We start from the raw sequence: 14,504 nt of genomic DNA, 5'->3' as shown, positions 1-14,504 counted from the left end.
GGTAGGGGGATTCTCTATAAACTGGTTTAGCAGGATCCTTGCTAAAGTCCTAGTTGAGAAGAAGGCTCAGAGGAGCCTTACTAACGTTTGGTCCAGGAGGGAGTTCTTGTCCGTAATACTAGAAACAATAGTATCATTTGTGACAAAAGGGTTAAGTAAAATGTAATCCTACCCAAACAATAAAGTTGTGTTTAATGGAAAAATATGCTGCCTCAGGTAAAAAATTTTGTTTAATTAAAATTCAATAAAGTAAAAAATTCAGTCCCATTAACCACATTTAAAATGCTCAATAGCTGGACTTCCCTGGTGGTCCAGTGGGGCCAAAAAAAGAAAAAAGAAAAATGCTCCATAGCTACCTGCCAGTCATGGCTCCTGTAATTAGGCAGAAGAGTTCCAGACCTTCTTGGAGTACATTTTCATACCTATGTATGGACCTGCATTCTATACCTACACATATATTTTCTGTACCTACAGAAATATTTAGCTTTGGGTGTTTTGGGTAAGCATAATGGGATTATAATTGTCTGTATTTTTGTTTTACTTGCTTTTTTCGCTTACCATATATTTTGGATCTTGTTCTGTGTCAATACACAGAAATCTAACTTTTGCATTTTAGTGCTGCCCAGAGTAGACCATAGTATGGATATACTTTAGTGACTTTAACTTGTCCCCAACTGATGTGCTCTTAGATTGCTTCCAATACTATGCAACTACTAAGAAGGCTCTGCTGCTCCTTGTGTGTTTGAGTATTTTTCAAGGTAGATTCTGAGAAGTAAAATTACTGCAAGTTTAGAAGTTTTTACACATGTAAACTATTAATACGTACTCTGAGATTGCCATCACAAATGCCATTTCACACTCTCATGAACGGTACAGAAGAGTACTCTGCCCTGCACCCTCATCCACTCCTGACATTTTCATTCTTTAAGAATTTTGCCAGTCTTGTGGATGAAAATCATTTTTCGTATACATTTCCTTGATAGTGAGATTGAACGTTTTTTCACATTTCCTCATGGATGTCTTATGGATGAAAATCGTTTTTGGTATACATTTCCTTTATGGTGAGATTGAACGTTTTTTCACATCCTTATGGATGTCTTATGGATGAAAATCATTTTTGGTATACATTTCCTTGATAGTGAGATTGAACGTTTTTTCACATTTCCATTAGCACATCATTTCTTAACACAATGCCTGTATTTCTTCCAAAAATAATAATATTGTTTAAAGACAGTGTATATCCTGTGTTCTTGCTTTCCAGTAACTGTGGTCAGGTTGTTGGAGCAGGTCAATTTTCAGTTTGCATCTCTAGGGGCAAGAATCATTTGCATTACTATTTTCTACAACTTTACTCAGCAATAAAACTGCTCAAAGACGGTGAAAGGCTAGGACTGCTAAAAATCAGATTACCCAGTAGAGTATGCCAGAAAACACCTAGCATCCTATAGTGTACCCAGCAATCTTTCACTTTTTTTCCTGACAAATAACACATTTCCTGACAAATAACACAGTCTAGCACACTGTCTGGTTCAAAGTGAGAACTTAACAAATTTAATTTAATTCTCTTCTATTGAAAGAATGAAAAACAAAGTAATTGAAAATTGATGGCATTTCTGTAGAGCTATAGTTCTTTGGATAGGGGCTGTATATAGATTTACCTTTGTTTTCTTTGGGCCTTTCTCAGTGCTTGGGAACATTTTTACAGGTGTTCAGCAATTGATTGAATGGAACTGTGTTCAAGTATGTTCTAATTCATTCTCCTATCTGGAGAAACATGTATATCAGGAGAAAATAGGCTTATTTGTTTACATTGTTATTTATCATGTTTCAGACAGAGATTAGAAAATATATCCTAAACACGCAAATTGGTGGCCTTGCAAATGACTAGACTAGCTGTTTCCTTTCATAGCTCAAATTGTGTGAAAATGGCTAAATAAAGATCGTACTCTAATAATAGCAAATGCGATTTTGTTGTGTGCAGTCTTAAGGTGTTATTATGCTGTTCTTACTGTGAATGGTGTGTTTTACACATGCTAAAGCGGGCTAGCATATTCATGTACGTTACAGCTGGAATAATGCATTGCTTTAAAAACATAATTTTTATCTGCTTTTTAGATTTCGTGTTCAACAAAAATTTCTTCTTAAGTAACTGAAAAAAAAAAAAAACACGGTGTTTACTGTAGACTGTAAAATGAAGGAGAAGCTTAGCTTTACCGTGGAGTCTGAGCTGGGTGTAACCTAACTAGCTAGAGGATATGCAATTCCTGATTGACAGCAGGACCAGCATTATGCAGATTTTGTAAGAGAGAACAGCAGCTCAGAAACAGTGATTAGGGGCTCTGTTAGGAATCACTACATTCACCACTCATATCTTTAGTTTTTCATTTTTCTGTCTACTGGATTTGTAAACAAATAGTACAAAACAGTTCCTCTTTTGTTTTTATTAAAGTGATACTGCAGTGCATTTTCAATCTATCAGTTAGGCAAACGTGTTGGAATTCGATATTCTCCCTAAATTAGCTAATTTTTAGCTGTGTTCCATGCTTATCTCTAGACCTTTGTGTATTAAATCCTACCTCGAGCTGTTCTCTTTATACACAAGTGTGTTTTGCTTGTGCCTTCCTGTCTTCTTCAGTGAGAAGCTTTATGTAGGTCAGGCTTGGCTTAAGCAGATTTCCTGAACCTGCGTCAGCTTAAGCTGGAGGAATTTTAATAAACCCTCCCCTGTAGGCGTGGGCCTAAATGAGGCTAGCCTAGTTAAGCCTGATCTTTTTCTGTTTGTGAAAAGAGCTGAGCAGAGCTGAAGGCTGCATGGTGGTTTCAGAAACTGCCTACTTAATTTGAAAAGAACAATGGTAGGAAAAGCTAGATCTTCCAATTTTACCTTATCTGAAAAGCTTGATTTGTTAAAGCTTGTGAAGCCATATGTTAAAATTCTGGAAGAACACACTAACAAACATTCAGTAATAGTGGAAAAGAATAGATGTTGGGATATCATAGCAGTTAACTATAATGCAAGTGGAGTAGACCGCCCTCCTCGAACAGCGCAGGGCCTACGCACTCTTTACAAAAGGCTCAAAGAATATGCCAAACAGGAGCTATTGCAGCAAAAAGAGACCCAATCAGATTTTAAAAGCAATATTTCTGAGCCAACCAAGAAAGTTATGGAGATGATTCCCCAGATTTCCAGTTTTTGCCTGATAAGAGACAGGAACCACATACAAAGGTAAGCTTTATTTTATTTTGTTGTGAAAATTATGGCGCCTCCTATCTATTGGGCTCTGGCTTAGTTGTGATAAAGATATGCATAGTAAGCATCCCCACTACGGGAGCAGTGAATAGTGTCTTTGTTTTGTATTCTTAAAAAAGAAAAGTGAGGCTATAAGGAATTTTTCTGCTGCACTGGATTTAAGCCACTTTTTATTGTCTTCCCCTCCCCCTTCCCTCCTTCTGTAGTTTCTAAAAAGTAAAGGTTAGGGAGGAATAAATGGGATGTAATTTGTGACATTACCTCATAAACTTTTAAAGCTTTAAAATTAAATTGTTTAATTAGCTTCTGAGAGATACCTTTTTCTTATTTCATTTAAGATTACATTTCATTAGAATTTTCAATTTTGTATAAAGTTAGCAGTTTCAGGAAAAATGGAACCCTTGCTTTTTTTTAATGAATTATCAGTGTCTACACTTACTGAATATTAATTGAGCTAAAAGCCTAAAATGAACAATTAAGTAAACTTGTTAATGGCATCATAGTATATATTAAAGTTTAAAGTATTTTTAAATGTACAGTTTAAAGTATTTTTCTAACTTAACATTCAAAATAAAAAAGACAAGAACACAAGAAAAGGAGTTAATGCCTAATTAGGGATTCAGATTACTTAATAAAACTAAAAACTTTTGTTGTTTTTACACAATAATGGTCTAGTTTCACTTTGATTTGGGGTCATACAGGAAAGGGTAAGCTCTCCCATACTATTCTGCAAGGGTATCAAATTATGAATTTTAATATATCAATAAGAGCAGCTGGATTAGAAACAGTTTTTTTGGTTGAATTTGTGCTCTACATAAGTACTTGCCTGGAAATCTTCAAAAACTATTATCCTGCTGCTGATTCAGATTTTAACCTCTGGCAAAAGATAAAAATGGCAGCTACAGGCTTCTTCTGAATCATTTAGGGTAATTTAAGCAAACTGTAAACTCCTTGTTAGTTGAGGAACCTTCAAACAAAACTTTACAAGGTACTTTCCTATTGATGGAAGAGTCATTATATAAGCAAAATTATTAATTACCTATGAAATCCCTTTGAAGTTAGGGAAGAAATGGAAAAACCTTTTTAGCCAAACATATTTGTTATTTTGATAATTTACTAGGATAATATTTTTGAGCCCAGCTTCTTACCATATACTTCTTATTTCTAGTTGATAGCATAGTAAAAAAAATAGCACCAGTGGGAATCCAAGCTGTGGATACACAGTATATTAATTCATGGGGTCACTGCTTAAACTGTTCACTGTGATGACAGATGATTAAATCCTAGTATGCTGAATGTCCAAAAAAAAAAAAACTCCACAGTAAGACTGTTTTATACTCATTAAAATTTTTTCCCTCTTTGAATCATAAAGAACAGTGGCTTTGTATTATAGGTATAAAACTACCTTTGGGGTATAGGTTTTTATAATTTGAAAACTACACGTAGAAACTGTAGTTTTATCAAGTTGTGTATTTTAAAAATACACTGATATAGAAGAAAAATAATATATAAGATACAAAGATATATTTACATTTTGACCGCTTGTGTGTGTGTGTATGTATGTATGGTATATATACACGTACATACATAGAATATATATACCTACACAGTCAATCTTTGGGACACCAACATTTCTCTGATTAAATGCATTGATTTACACATTTCTATACCTACCGTTTAAACAGTCAGTTTTTCAGATTTTAAAGGTAAGAATATCAGAAATATGCCAATTAAATGCTTATTTTTGTTAGTGTGTCTGCTCTGCCACTTTCTCTATACTAGCATTTTAATTTATAATATATTTATGTACTTAATATACTTATACTTGTTTGACATCATCTTGAATCTTAATTATCTCAGAAGTTTATAATTCACTATCTTAATTATACTTCTATATAAATATGACAGTTAATCTCATCAAACTCTCTATACTTAATAAGGAAAATATTACTGCTTATATAATTTAACGTATTTAAGTATATACAGGTATTTTGTAAGGCTATTTATTTCTACAACTGACATTGATTTATGTCTTTATATTTACCTCTCTTTAACATCAGATTATATTTTGTGTTTTTATAACCAATTTTATCCTCAGAGTTCATATTCATACATTTTAGAAGTTCTTTTCTGTTTTATCATTTTTTTTGTGACCTCTAAATCATTTTTAGGCTTTGTTATGCCTTATTTGTAATGTTTTAACTAAAGTGGAATGGAATATTCCAGATATAAGGTGTATTTTTAATTTACATGGGAGTATATTGTCTATGTTTAATTGTGAGTCTTATAGTCTATTATACATACTAATTTGGAAAAGTAATTATGTGGATTTAAAAAATTTAATTTATATCTGTTGTTTTAACTTTTTCCCAATCTAGGATTTAGAGATGTTAATAAAAGCAAATCTTACTAATTTGAATTACATTTATATTCCATTGTTTTGCTTTTGAAAATCATAAAATGACAAAAAAAGACAAGAATGAAAATGAAGGAATTTACATAATCTACAAATAGGTTTTTTATAACATACTAAATATCTTATTATTTCATTTGTGCCTCTTAGACAAATATCTGATATTTCTGGCAATTTAATGTTATTAGTAAGTGACATATGGGGAGTTTAAATTCTTTTCCTTATGTTCTACTTAAACTTGTTCCAGCATTTTAATCATCCATGTAGAATGTATTCTAACCTATATTACTTATTTATAATTTATAAAATGTTATTTAAATAATGTGAAGTGTAGCATTTCCATTAATGTTCCAATAATCTCTTTCACCTCGATAACTTTTATTTTTAAGTTAAGCAGAAACATAAATTAAAAAAAAAAACCCTCAAGAAACATTATGTATTCTTAATTCACAACTTCATGTTATACATGAAATTATTTAAAAACCAACAGAATTTTCAGGAACATTGTGTTTATGTCATAACAAATATTGTAATGTCAAAGTTTAAATTATGCTAAAACTGTAGTCGCCTCTAATAGGAATGCATATTTTATGGAAATTTCATGTAAATTTAATAAATTTTCAATATATCATATATAGGCCATTAAAAAAACATTGCATTGAAAAAACCCATTTCATTTATTCAATCATTCAACATATGATGAGCACCTGTGAGGTTCCAAGTATAGTATTATACTGGGTACTGATGATCCAGTGGTAGATCTAAACCCTTGCCCTTGTACACTTCACCTGACCACTGGTTAAAAGACTTAAAGATCACCTGAGTCATGTAGTTTAGGATAGGTAAAGGGGAAACACCATTGCATCTGAAATTGGATAGTTAGGAGAACCCCCTGATAGTTGGGCATACCCAAAATCATACACAATCTTGTTTTTCCTCTGTGTGTGTGTGTGTGTGTGTGTGTGTGTGTGTGTGTGTGTGTGTGTGAGTGACTACTGAGAAATCAATACGTCTCAGAGATTGCCTTCCACTGTCCTGCTGGAAGTCATAGACTCTGGTGATTTTTAGATCAGGACAGGAGAGGAGAAGCAGGAGGTCTAGGACTAAGGTGTCGGGATAGCAAGGCCCAGAATGAATTAAATGACACTTTACACCATTTAAGAACCTCAGGCTTATAGGGACAATTGGTATCTCTTTGAGAGTATCAAAAATGCCTTTTCTTTTGTATTTACCTTGATAGCCTTGTGTAGTATTTGTAAGTTCCTGTTCTTTTAAGAGGCCAATTTTAAAGTTAAGGATGGAGATATATATATGTGTGTATATATATATATATATATATATATATATATATAAAATTAAAATCCCAACCATAGTCACTTTAATTTATTATTGCAAGGGTTAAAAATATTTTTTGTTTCATAATTTTCTTTATAGCTTGATAATTTAATGTATATTAAATATGAAATTATGCTTTAAAATGCTCTTATATTCATTTGATTTACATTTTATAATGCTTTTTTGTGTGCTGTAGTGCAAACTTGGATGAGGAAGCACAGGCTGGTACAAGTTCACTACAGGTAATGTTGGACCACCATCCAGTTGCTATTACAGTGGAGGTGAAGCAAGAAGAAGACATTAAGCCCCCTCCTCCACTGGTTTTAAATTCTCAACAGAGTGATACTTTAGAGCAAAGAGAAGAACATGAATTAGTACATGTTATGGAAAGATCTTTGTCACCGTCACTTTCCTCTGTTGATATGAGAATGACATCGTCTCCATCTTCTATCCCAAGGAGAGATGATTTTTTCCGGCATGAAAGTGGAGAAAATTTTAGGTCACAGTTAGGGTATGATCCTCAGATTCTGCAAATGCTGAAAGAGGAGCATCAGATAATTTTAGAAAATCAAAAAAATTTTGGATTATATGTTCAGGAGAAGAGGGATGGATTGAAAAGAAGGCAGCAGCTAGAGGAAGAGCTGCTAAGAGCAAAAATTGAAGTGGAGAAGCTGAAAGCAATTCGCTTACGGCATGATCTATCTGAATATAATAGTCTCTAAGATTTTTTTTGCAGTCTTGCAATTTGATAATTTTAATTTTGGCCAAATTACTTTCATTTGGGAATATCCTGAAGCAGAGTACATATTCTTTTTTTTTTTTTGTGGCCACGCCGCATGGCATGTTATGATCTTAGTTCCCTGACCAGGGATCGAACCCACACCCCCTGCAGTGGAAGCACAGAGTCTTAACCACTGGACCACCGGGGAAGTCCCAGAGTACATATTCTTAAAAAATATTGTTAATCTCTATTATGAAAAAGGCTTTTTTGACAGGATTTTCTAATTAATTAATTTTCCTTTGATATATATTAAAACGCTGATTGGTATGGTTATAAATTTTTTTGTCTTCCTCTAATTTTTTTCCTAAGATGTTTTAATTGTTGGCCTTACAAAAGATGTTTTATTTTGGTTATTAACATATATATAAATAACATATATAAATACATAAGTATTCTTTCAAAGTTCTGAATCTTCAGCATTTTTAATTAGCACTTTGAAAGCTGTATGTAGTTCAAAGTTTTTAAGTCAATCTAATTTAGAAGCAATACTAGCCTAATAGAAGCTTGTCTGTATGACATTGATTTTTATGCTTTCATTCTTTGACAGAGTAAGTCCTAGGATTTTAGGGATGGAAGGTATTTGGAGAACACTTTTTCCCACCTCAGTTTTGAGGTAATGAAACCGAAGTCCAGGGAGAACTCAATGATTTACTTGATGTAACAAAGCTCTTTATGGCAGAGCAATGACCAGCACTCAGTTTTTGTTTCTCTGTAATTTTTTTCCCCCTGCCATTCCACAGAAGTAAAAATCCACAAAAATATCCTACATGTTAAAAAATTAGAAACATTTATTTCATTAAAATTGCTTTTAAAAATTGGTGGGTTATGAAATCAGGGGAATTGTGTCAATTACCCCCTTCCTCCTCCTCCTTTTTTTGTCCAGCAAAATAAGATATTCTATTGGAGCTGTTATATATTTTGACTACAGGATTTAATACGTCAATTCATTTGCAATGTCTTAGTCTGAAAAAGATTTCTTTCACAGTAAAATCACAGTAAAAACTTTAATGAACAAAATTAAAATTTTATTTAGAATAAAAATAGCAAAAATTATATGTTTATAATTTATGATATCTATAGTCCTTTATGTTTTTGTAAATATTGCTATTTTAGTATTTGTGGAAATAAAACCTTGATTCTTAAAGCACACATAGACATTTATGTTAAATCTTTAATATGTTTATTACTTAAGGATTTCTATTTTTGCTGGGACTGTGTTGAGGAAGGATATTCAAGCCAAGCTTTAGAATGGGGTAGGTAGGATTTCAGCCGTATTGGGGAGAAAGGATGTTTATGCCAGAGTGAGCAGCATGAAAAAGGCATAGAGAATGAGAAAAAGTGGGTCAGAGTGTATAAGCACAAATACAGTGCTAAGCCAGGTGATTTTTAAGTGATTTTAAGTGAGCATAGGGCCAATTAGGGCTGTGATAATCTGGACAAGGACATATACCTTGACTAACTGGTGTAGCTACCCTTGAGCTCCAGCAGAATTTTTACATGCAGAAATGAGCCAGAAATCTGCATTTTTATGAGAAATTTTTATTTGTAAAACATTTGCAAATAATTAAAATTATTTAAAATAATAAATAGACGAAACATGTGAATGGGCCTCATTCAGCCAGTGGGCTTTCGGCTCATGGCCTGTGGTGTAGAGCAGTGGTTCACCAAGAGTAGACCCTGACCAGCAGCATCAACATCTCTTGAGAACTTGTGAGATATGTAAATCCATTCCTTTCGGATCAGCAACTTGAGGGGTAGAGTACAGCAATCTGTTTTAATAAGTTCTCTAGAGATTCTGATGCAAACTAAAAAACCACTCAAAGAACCACTGGAATAGAGTATTTTGAAACCTAACATGGTGCCTAAATCATATTAGATTTTCAGAAATTTTTGTTGAAGAGTGGGTGAAGGTAAATTGAGGGATATCAATTTGGAAGTTGGAAGCTGGTTGGTGCCACATTATGGATTACATTAAATGCTGTTTTTAAGGAATCGAAAGTGAATATATAATGGCAAGCCATGGAAGGCTTTTGACTAGGGACATATGACTAGAGCTCTGACTTAATGTCATAATAGCAGCATTTCAGGGTGGGCATTGTAGTGAGGGGAAATTAAATCTGAAATTTAGGTTATGGCTATAGGAATAGAAAGAATAAAAATAAAACGGACTCTTACAGTACTGTTTTAGCTTGTTGACTGCTTAATTTCATTGGTGTTTTGTATCTGCTGTTAGAGTTAAGTATTTTATTATAAAAATGCCTTGAATGTATGATATATCCTTTTGACAATTTCATCTTTAATCTGTGCTTTGACTTTTCTTTCAGTCTAATGAATCTTATAATTCTTATTTGAGGTAATGTTTTTACAATATTATTCCAGTAAATCTTTAAGGTAGTAAGCTTTAACTTTTTGAAATGATTGAAAGCAAATTACCATACAAAATGTAATTCATGTTATAATCTTAGCATGGTACTACTCAGAATTGTTAATGAATGTTCAATTTGAATGCTGACTTTGTACAGCTAAATCAGTTTTCCAGGTGTGTTCTGTGGAACATTAATTCTGTGAAATGTTTTTAGCCAAGTTATGTGTTCAGAAAAGTGCAATATACATCTTTTTTGGTGGTTAGATTCTAATATAAGTGTGGAAGCTAAAAATGTATACTATATAAAATTGCCCTTGAAAATTTTTTTGCTGCCCAGAAAATAGTGTAAACATAGTCTGCTACAGTCTATTTTTCTCCAGCAGTGTTCAAGATTGTTGTTTCGTTGCTTATGTCATGTGACAGACTTGTTAGCATGTAGGGACCGAGTAGAATAAAAACCTTATTTTACATATTTTTAAACAACAGAATTACACTCATTGCAGTGAGTTTACTGCAGCAGTTTTTCTGAGTCAATCTTGTTTAATTTTAATCTGCAAAAATTAAAGTGAATGTGGTTCTGCTCCATTTTCATTGCTCCATCTCCCCACCTATGCAATTATAATTAGCATAGTATAGTTTATGGGAATTTCTGTGTAAAGAAGACTTGTTTGATGACTGAACTCTTTTTAGAGGCTGTTTATTATTATCTTGCAGAGTATCTTAGGGAAATTATGAGCTAAAGCTTTTTTCTTTTTCTTTCTATATTGAGACTTTTTTGAGTTTTTGACTACTTACCAACTTACATTAGCAGTTTTTGCTGAGGACAAGTTTCACTAAGGGGAATATATAAGGGCAAATTCTATTAGTACCAATGGAATACAATTGAAGCCACCAGACATCCTACTATAGAGAACTGTTTGGGGCTGTGAGTTTACTTACGAAATGTAATGCTGGAAAAACATAGGAAAGAGTGTTTTTATTTTTAAAATGTAGACTTGGTTCTGTAGAAATACTATTTCATCCAATATATTAGAAATTTAGATAGTGCCTAGTTATTCTTGCCACCTTCTTGTCTTTTCTTATCCATTTGAACTTAAATGGATGTTTGTTTTTTTACAAGTTATGATTTTATAAACCTAGGTATGATTTATAGTGACATTCTGAAAAAGTTAATGAAGCTCTTTCATTTCTAACAAATGCCAGATTTCTTAAAATATTCAAATTAAATATTTTCCTTTTTTGTATAATGCGACATCAACTTGGTGTTATTTTATTTTTGAAAGATTCACTCTACCCTATTGCCTCTTTACTTACATGAAAATGTTTGAAATATGAATTATTTTCCATGTGCCTTCTTTTAGAGTAATGTCAAGTTTTAAATAGATATGTTTAAATAATTAAGTGTGGTAAATTGTAATTAATATATACTGTAGATGATAGTGGTTAAATGTGTTGTTAATACATGTTCTTTTAAATACATGGTAATACATTGTACTACTCTGTGTGTGTGCCATGAAACAAAGAATTCAGTACTATAGAGGTAAATTTTTTTGATGAGGCATAATTGAAATATATTTCTTTAGGTGATATAATAGATGCCAAATGTACCATGTCTAAATTTCATAATATATTTATTTTTTTCAAATGTTAAGATTCACAAATTCTCAAAATCAATTAAATATTTGATGGTGACTTTGATTGTAAATAGTTAAAAATAATTAGATGAAATATGGTTGCAGTACTTAACAAATACAAAAGAGTAAATTCTTAAAATATGCAACCTAATTAAACATTAGCAGTCATGCTAGATCTTGTATATAATTTTGAGAAATTGGTTCCGTATTTTTTAATGTATCTTCTTAAAGTTGTTTCATTAAAAGTAGCAGCTATAATGTGAATTTATATAATTTATTTTTAGTTTTCAATTCCTTTGTAAATAGTAGAAAGCAAAGTAAATAAATAAATAAAAATACCACCCAAGTTAGCCCAAACAATTTAAACTAAAATGGATGTATCATTAGACTTACACTTTGTTAGTAGATCTTTTCATGAGTGTAAATTCACCTCTGTTACAAAGATTAAGAAATCCTTCAAATGTATAGAAACGAAAAAATTTATAGTAAACATTCATATGCCTACCACCTACATTCTACAATTAATGTTTTGCTGTATTTGCTTTATCACATGTTTATCTGTCTATCCATCCATACATTTTTTATTTTTTAAGAAAACTTATTTTAAAACAAGTTGCAGAATTAGAATACTTTACCCATAAACACTTCAGCATGAGTATTATGAACTGGAGTTCAATATTTATTTGTGTGTTTATGATTTTTTAGGTAAGATTTACAAACAGTGAAATGCACAAATCTTAAATGCACCATTTGATGAGTTTTGACAAATGACTACATCTGTGTAGCTTAAACCCCCATCAAGATTTTAAAAGTTATCACCCCAGAAAGTTCTCTCCTGCCCTTTCCTAACCAGTACCCTGGTACCTCAGGCAACCACTGTTTTTAAAAAAACAGATAAGTTTTGCTTGTTCTATGACACAGTATAATTGAGATCATATACAGTATAGATCCTTTGTTTCTGTTTTTTTCACCCGTCTTAATGTTTTTAATATTCATCCATCCTCTAATCAGTAGTTCATTGTTTTTTGTGGCTGAGTAGTATCCATTTTATAAATATACCACAGTTTGTTTATCCATTATCTTTTGACGGACTTCTGGGCTATTTCCGGATTTTGGCTGTTATGTATATTATTGTATAAATGTGTTATGGACTTAATGCTGGATTAAGGAAGATATATGTTTAACTTTTTAAGAAACTGCCAGACCTTTTCTCAAAGTGATTGTACCATTTTACACTTCCCTCCATAGTGTATGGATTACTATTTTTTTAAATAAAGCTTTGCGTGTTCATTGATTGGACTGTCAGAATTGAAATTGATGAATAACTTTTTTTGATATTTAAATGAATTTAAAATGCTGGGCAGATAGTTTAGATATCTGGGAATATTATAGTTTTACTGATTTTTTTTCTATTTTAGCACTTTTTGCCACTTATTGCATATATGCTTTGACATGAAGTACTGAGAAATATGATAAAATGTATATATAGTCCCTGCCATGCTCATGAAGTATCATTCTGAAAATGATCTTTAATGCAAAGAAATAACTTCTAGGTTTATTTTGTACGTAATGATACTTGTACTTAGTTGACCTTCATTCTGTTTTGTTAAAGAAAACTGGATGATTAGCAGTTTGAAGTAATTTGTATATTAATGTTTGTATATTTTTTAGTGTAATAAAAACTATGTTTTAAATCTTATATTTATATTGCAGTTATATGTTAATGCATATTAAAAGTTCTGGTAGCTTTTGGTAATTTTGAAACTCAAAAAATACAGTCTGCAAGAGTATTTACATTTTTTATTGAATTTGATGGTATATGAGATTTTAAATTTTATTTGCTCCGTTGAAAACAGTGTGTGTATTTAGAATTGTTAAAAAAAAAGAATATTAAAGGCTTGGGTTTATGGAATGCATAATTAAACCATGCAACCCTAGAGTTACTATGCTTAGGACTCATTCATTAAGATGATAATGTCCGGGCTTCCCTGGTGGCACAGTGGTTGAGGGTCCGCCTGCCGATGCAGGGGACACGGGTTCGTGCCCCGGTCCGGGAGGATCCCACATGCTGCGGAGCGGCTGAGCCTGTGAGCCATGGCCGCTGAGCCTGCCTGTCTGGAGCCTGTGCTCCACAACGGGAGAGGCCACAGCAGTGAGAGGCCTGTGTACCGCAAAAAAAAAAAAAAAAAAAAAAAAAAAGATGATAATGTCCACTATTAATATTAAAATGACAGTGTCTCCCCCTTCCTCTTTTATCAAAGCATGGTTTTAAGCACTCTTACCTTGTGAATCTTGCTGTAGGCATTCAAGCCTCTTGTTTATGAAGACCATTTTTGGTGTTTATTTGGGAAGTAAATTACAGGGTCAAGGGGGAAATAGATCAGAACCAAGTTCAGAAACAAAAATTACAGGTAGAGTGGAATTGTTAGTGATGGTTAGTCTGGGGTATAGCAAATTAGTCATTATTTTATACATTACAAATAGTCTAGATGAAGGCAGTTATGTTCCATATATGTTTAATTCCCAGTTATCTTCATTCGACTTTTTTGCAGTCATTCACCCTCTCCCTTCCCTGCCCTATAGCCTACATTTAAAATGGGGCTAAATGGGAAGGGACTAGTGCAAGATGATGATGATAATGGTAGTTAACATTTAGAGAGCACTTACTGCATGGCAAGTACTGTTCTAAGTATCTTATATATATTAGCTAATTAGATGAAATATGG

At 32.5% G+C, this 14,504-nt stretch overlaps 2 protein-coding genes across 4 annotated transcripts in view; both read left to right on the top strand.

Annotated features, from left to right (window-relative positions):
- RAD54B (RAD54 homolog B) overlaps positions 1–14,504 on the top strand; it is a 95,456-nt gene that overhangs the window by 34,775 nt on the left and 46,177 nt on the right. Inside the window, exons 1-2 of one of the 3 annotated variants that reach the window (XM_049700235.1) lie at positions 3,133–3,226; positions 7,195–7,240. The exons of 1 other annotated variant lie outside the window; for it this stretch is intronic. The gene's annotated coding sequence lies outside the window, so the exon portion shown is untranslated. Of the gene's footprint in view, positions 1–3,086; positions 3,227–7,194; positions 7,241–14,504 lie in introns of those variants that run through there. One more of the 3 variants, XM_033438285.2, reaches the window with a different exon arrangement.
- FSBP (fibrinogen silencer binding protein) lies at positions 2,159–13,077 on the top strand. The gene is made up of 2 exons (XM_004275383.3): positions 2,159–3,226; positions 7,195–13,077. The coding sequence occupies exons 1-2, from the start codon at positions 2,853–2,855 to the stop codon at positions 7,718–7,720; spliced, it is 900 nt and encodes a 299-aa protein (XP_004275431.1). The 5' UTR covers positions 2,159–2,852; the 3' UTR covers positions 7,721–13,077.

The sequence above is a fragment of the Orcinus orca genome, chromosome 17 (genome assembly GCF_937001465.1).
Source record: "Orcinus orca chromosome 17, mOrcOrc1.1, whole genome shotgun sequence".
Classification (NCBI taxonomy): Eukaryota; Metazoa; Chordata; class Mammalia; order Artiodactyla; family Delphinidae; genus Orcinus; species Orcinus orca.
The sequence above is the reverse complement of the archived record's forward strand: the minus strand, read 5'-3'. Positions and strand labels throughout refer to the sequence as shown.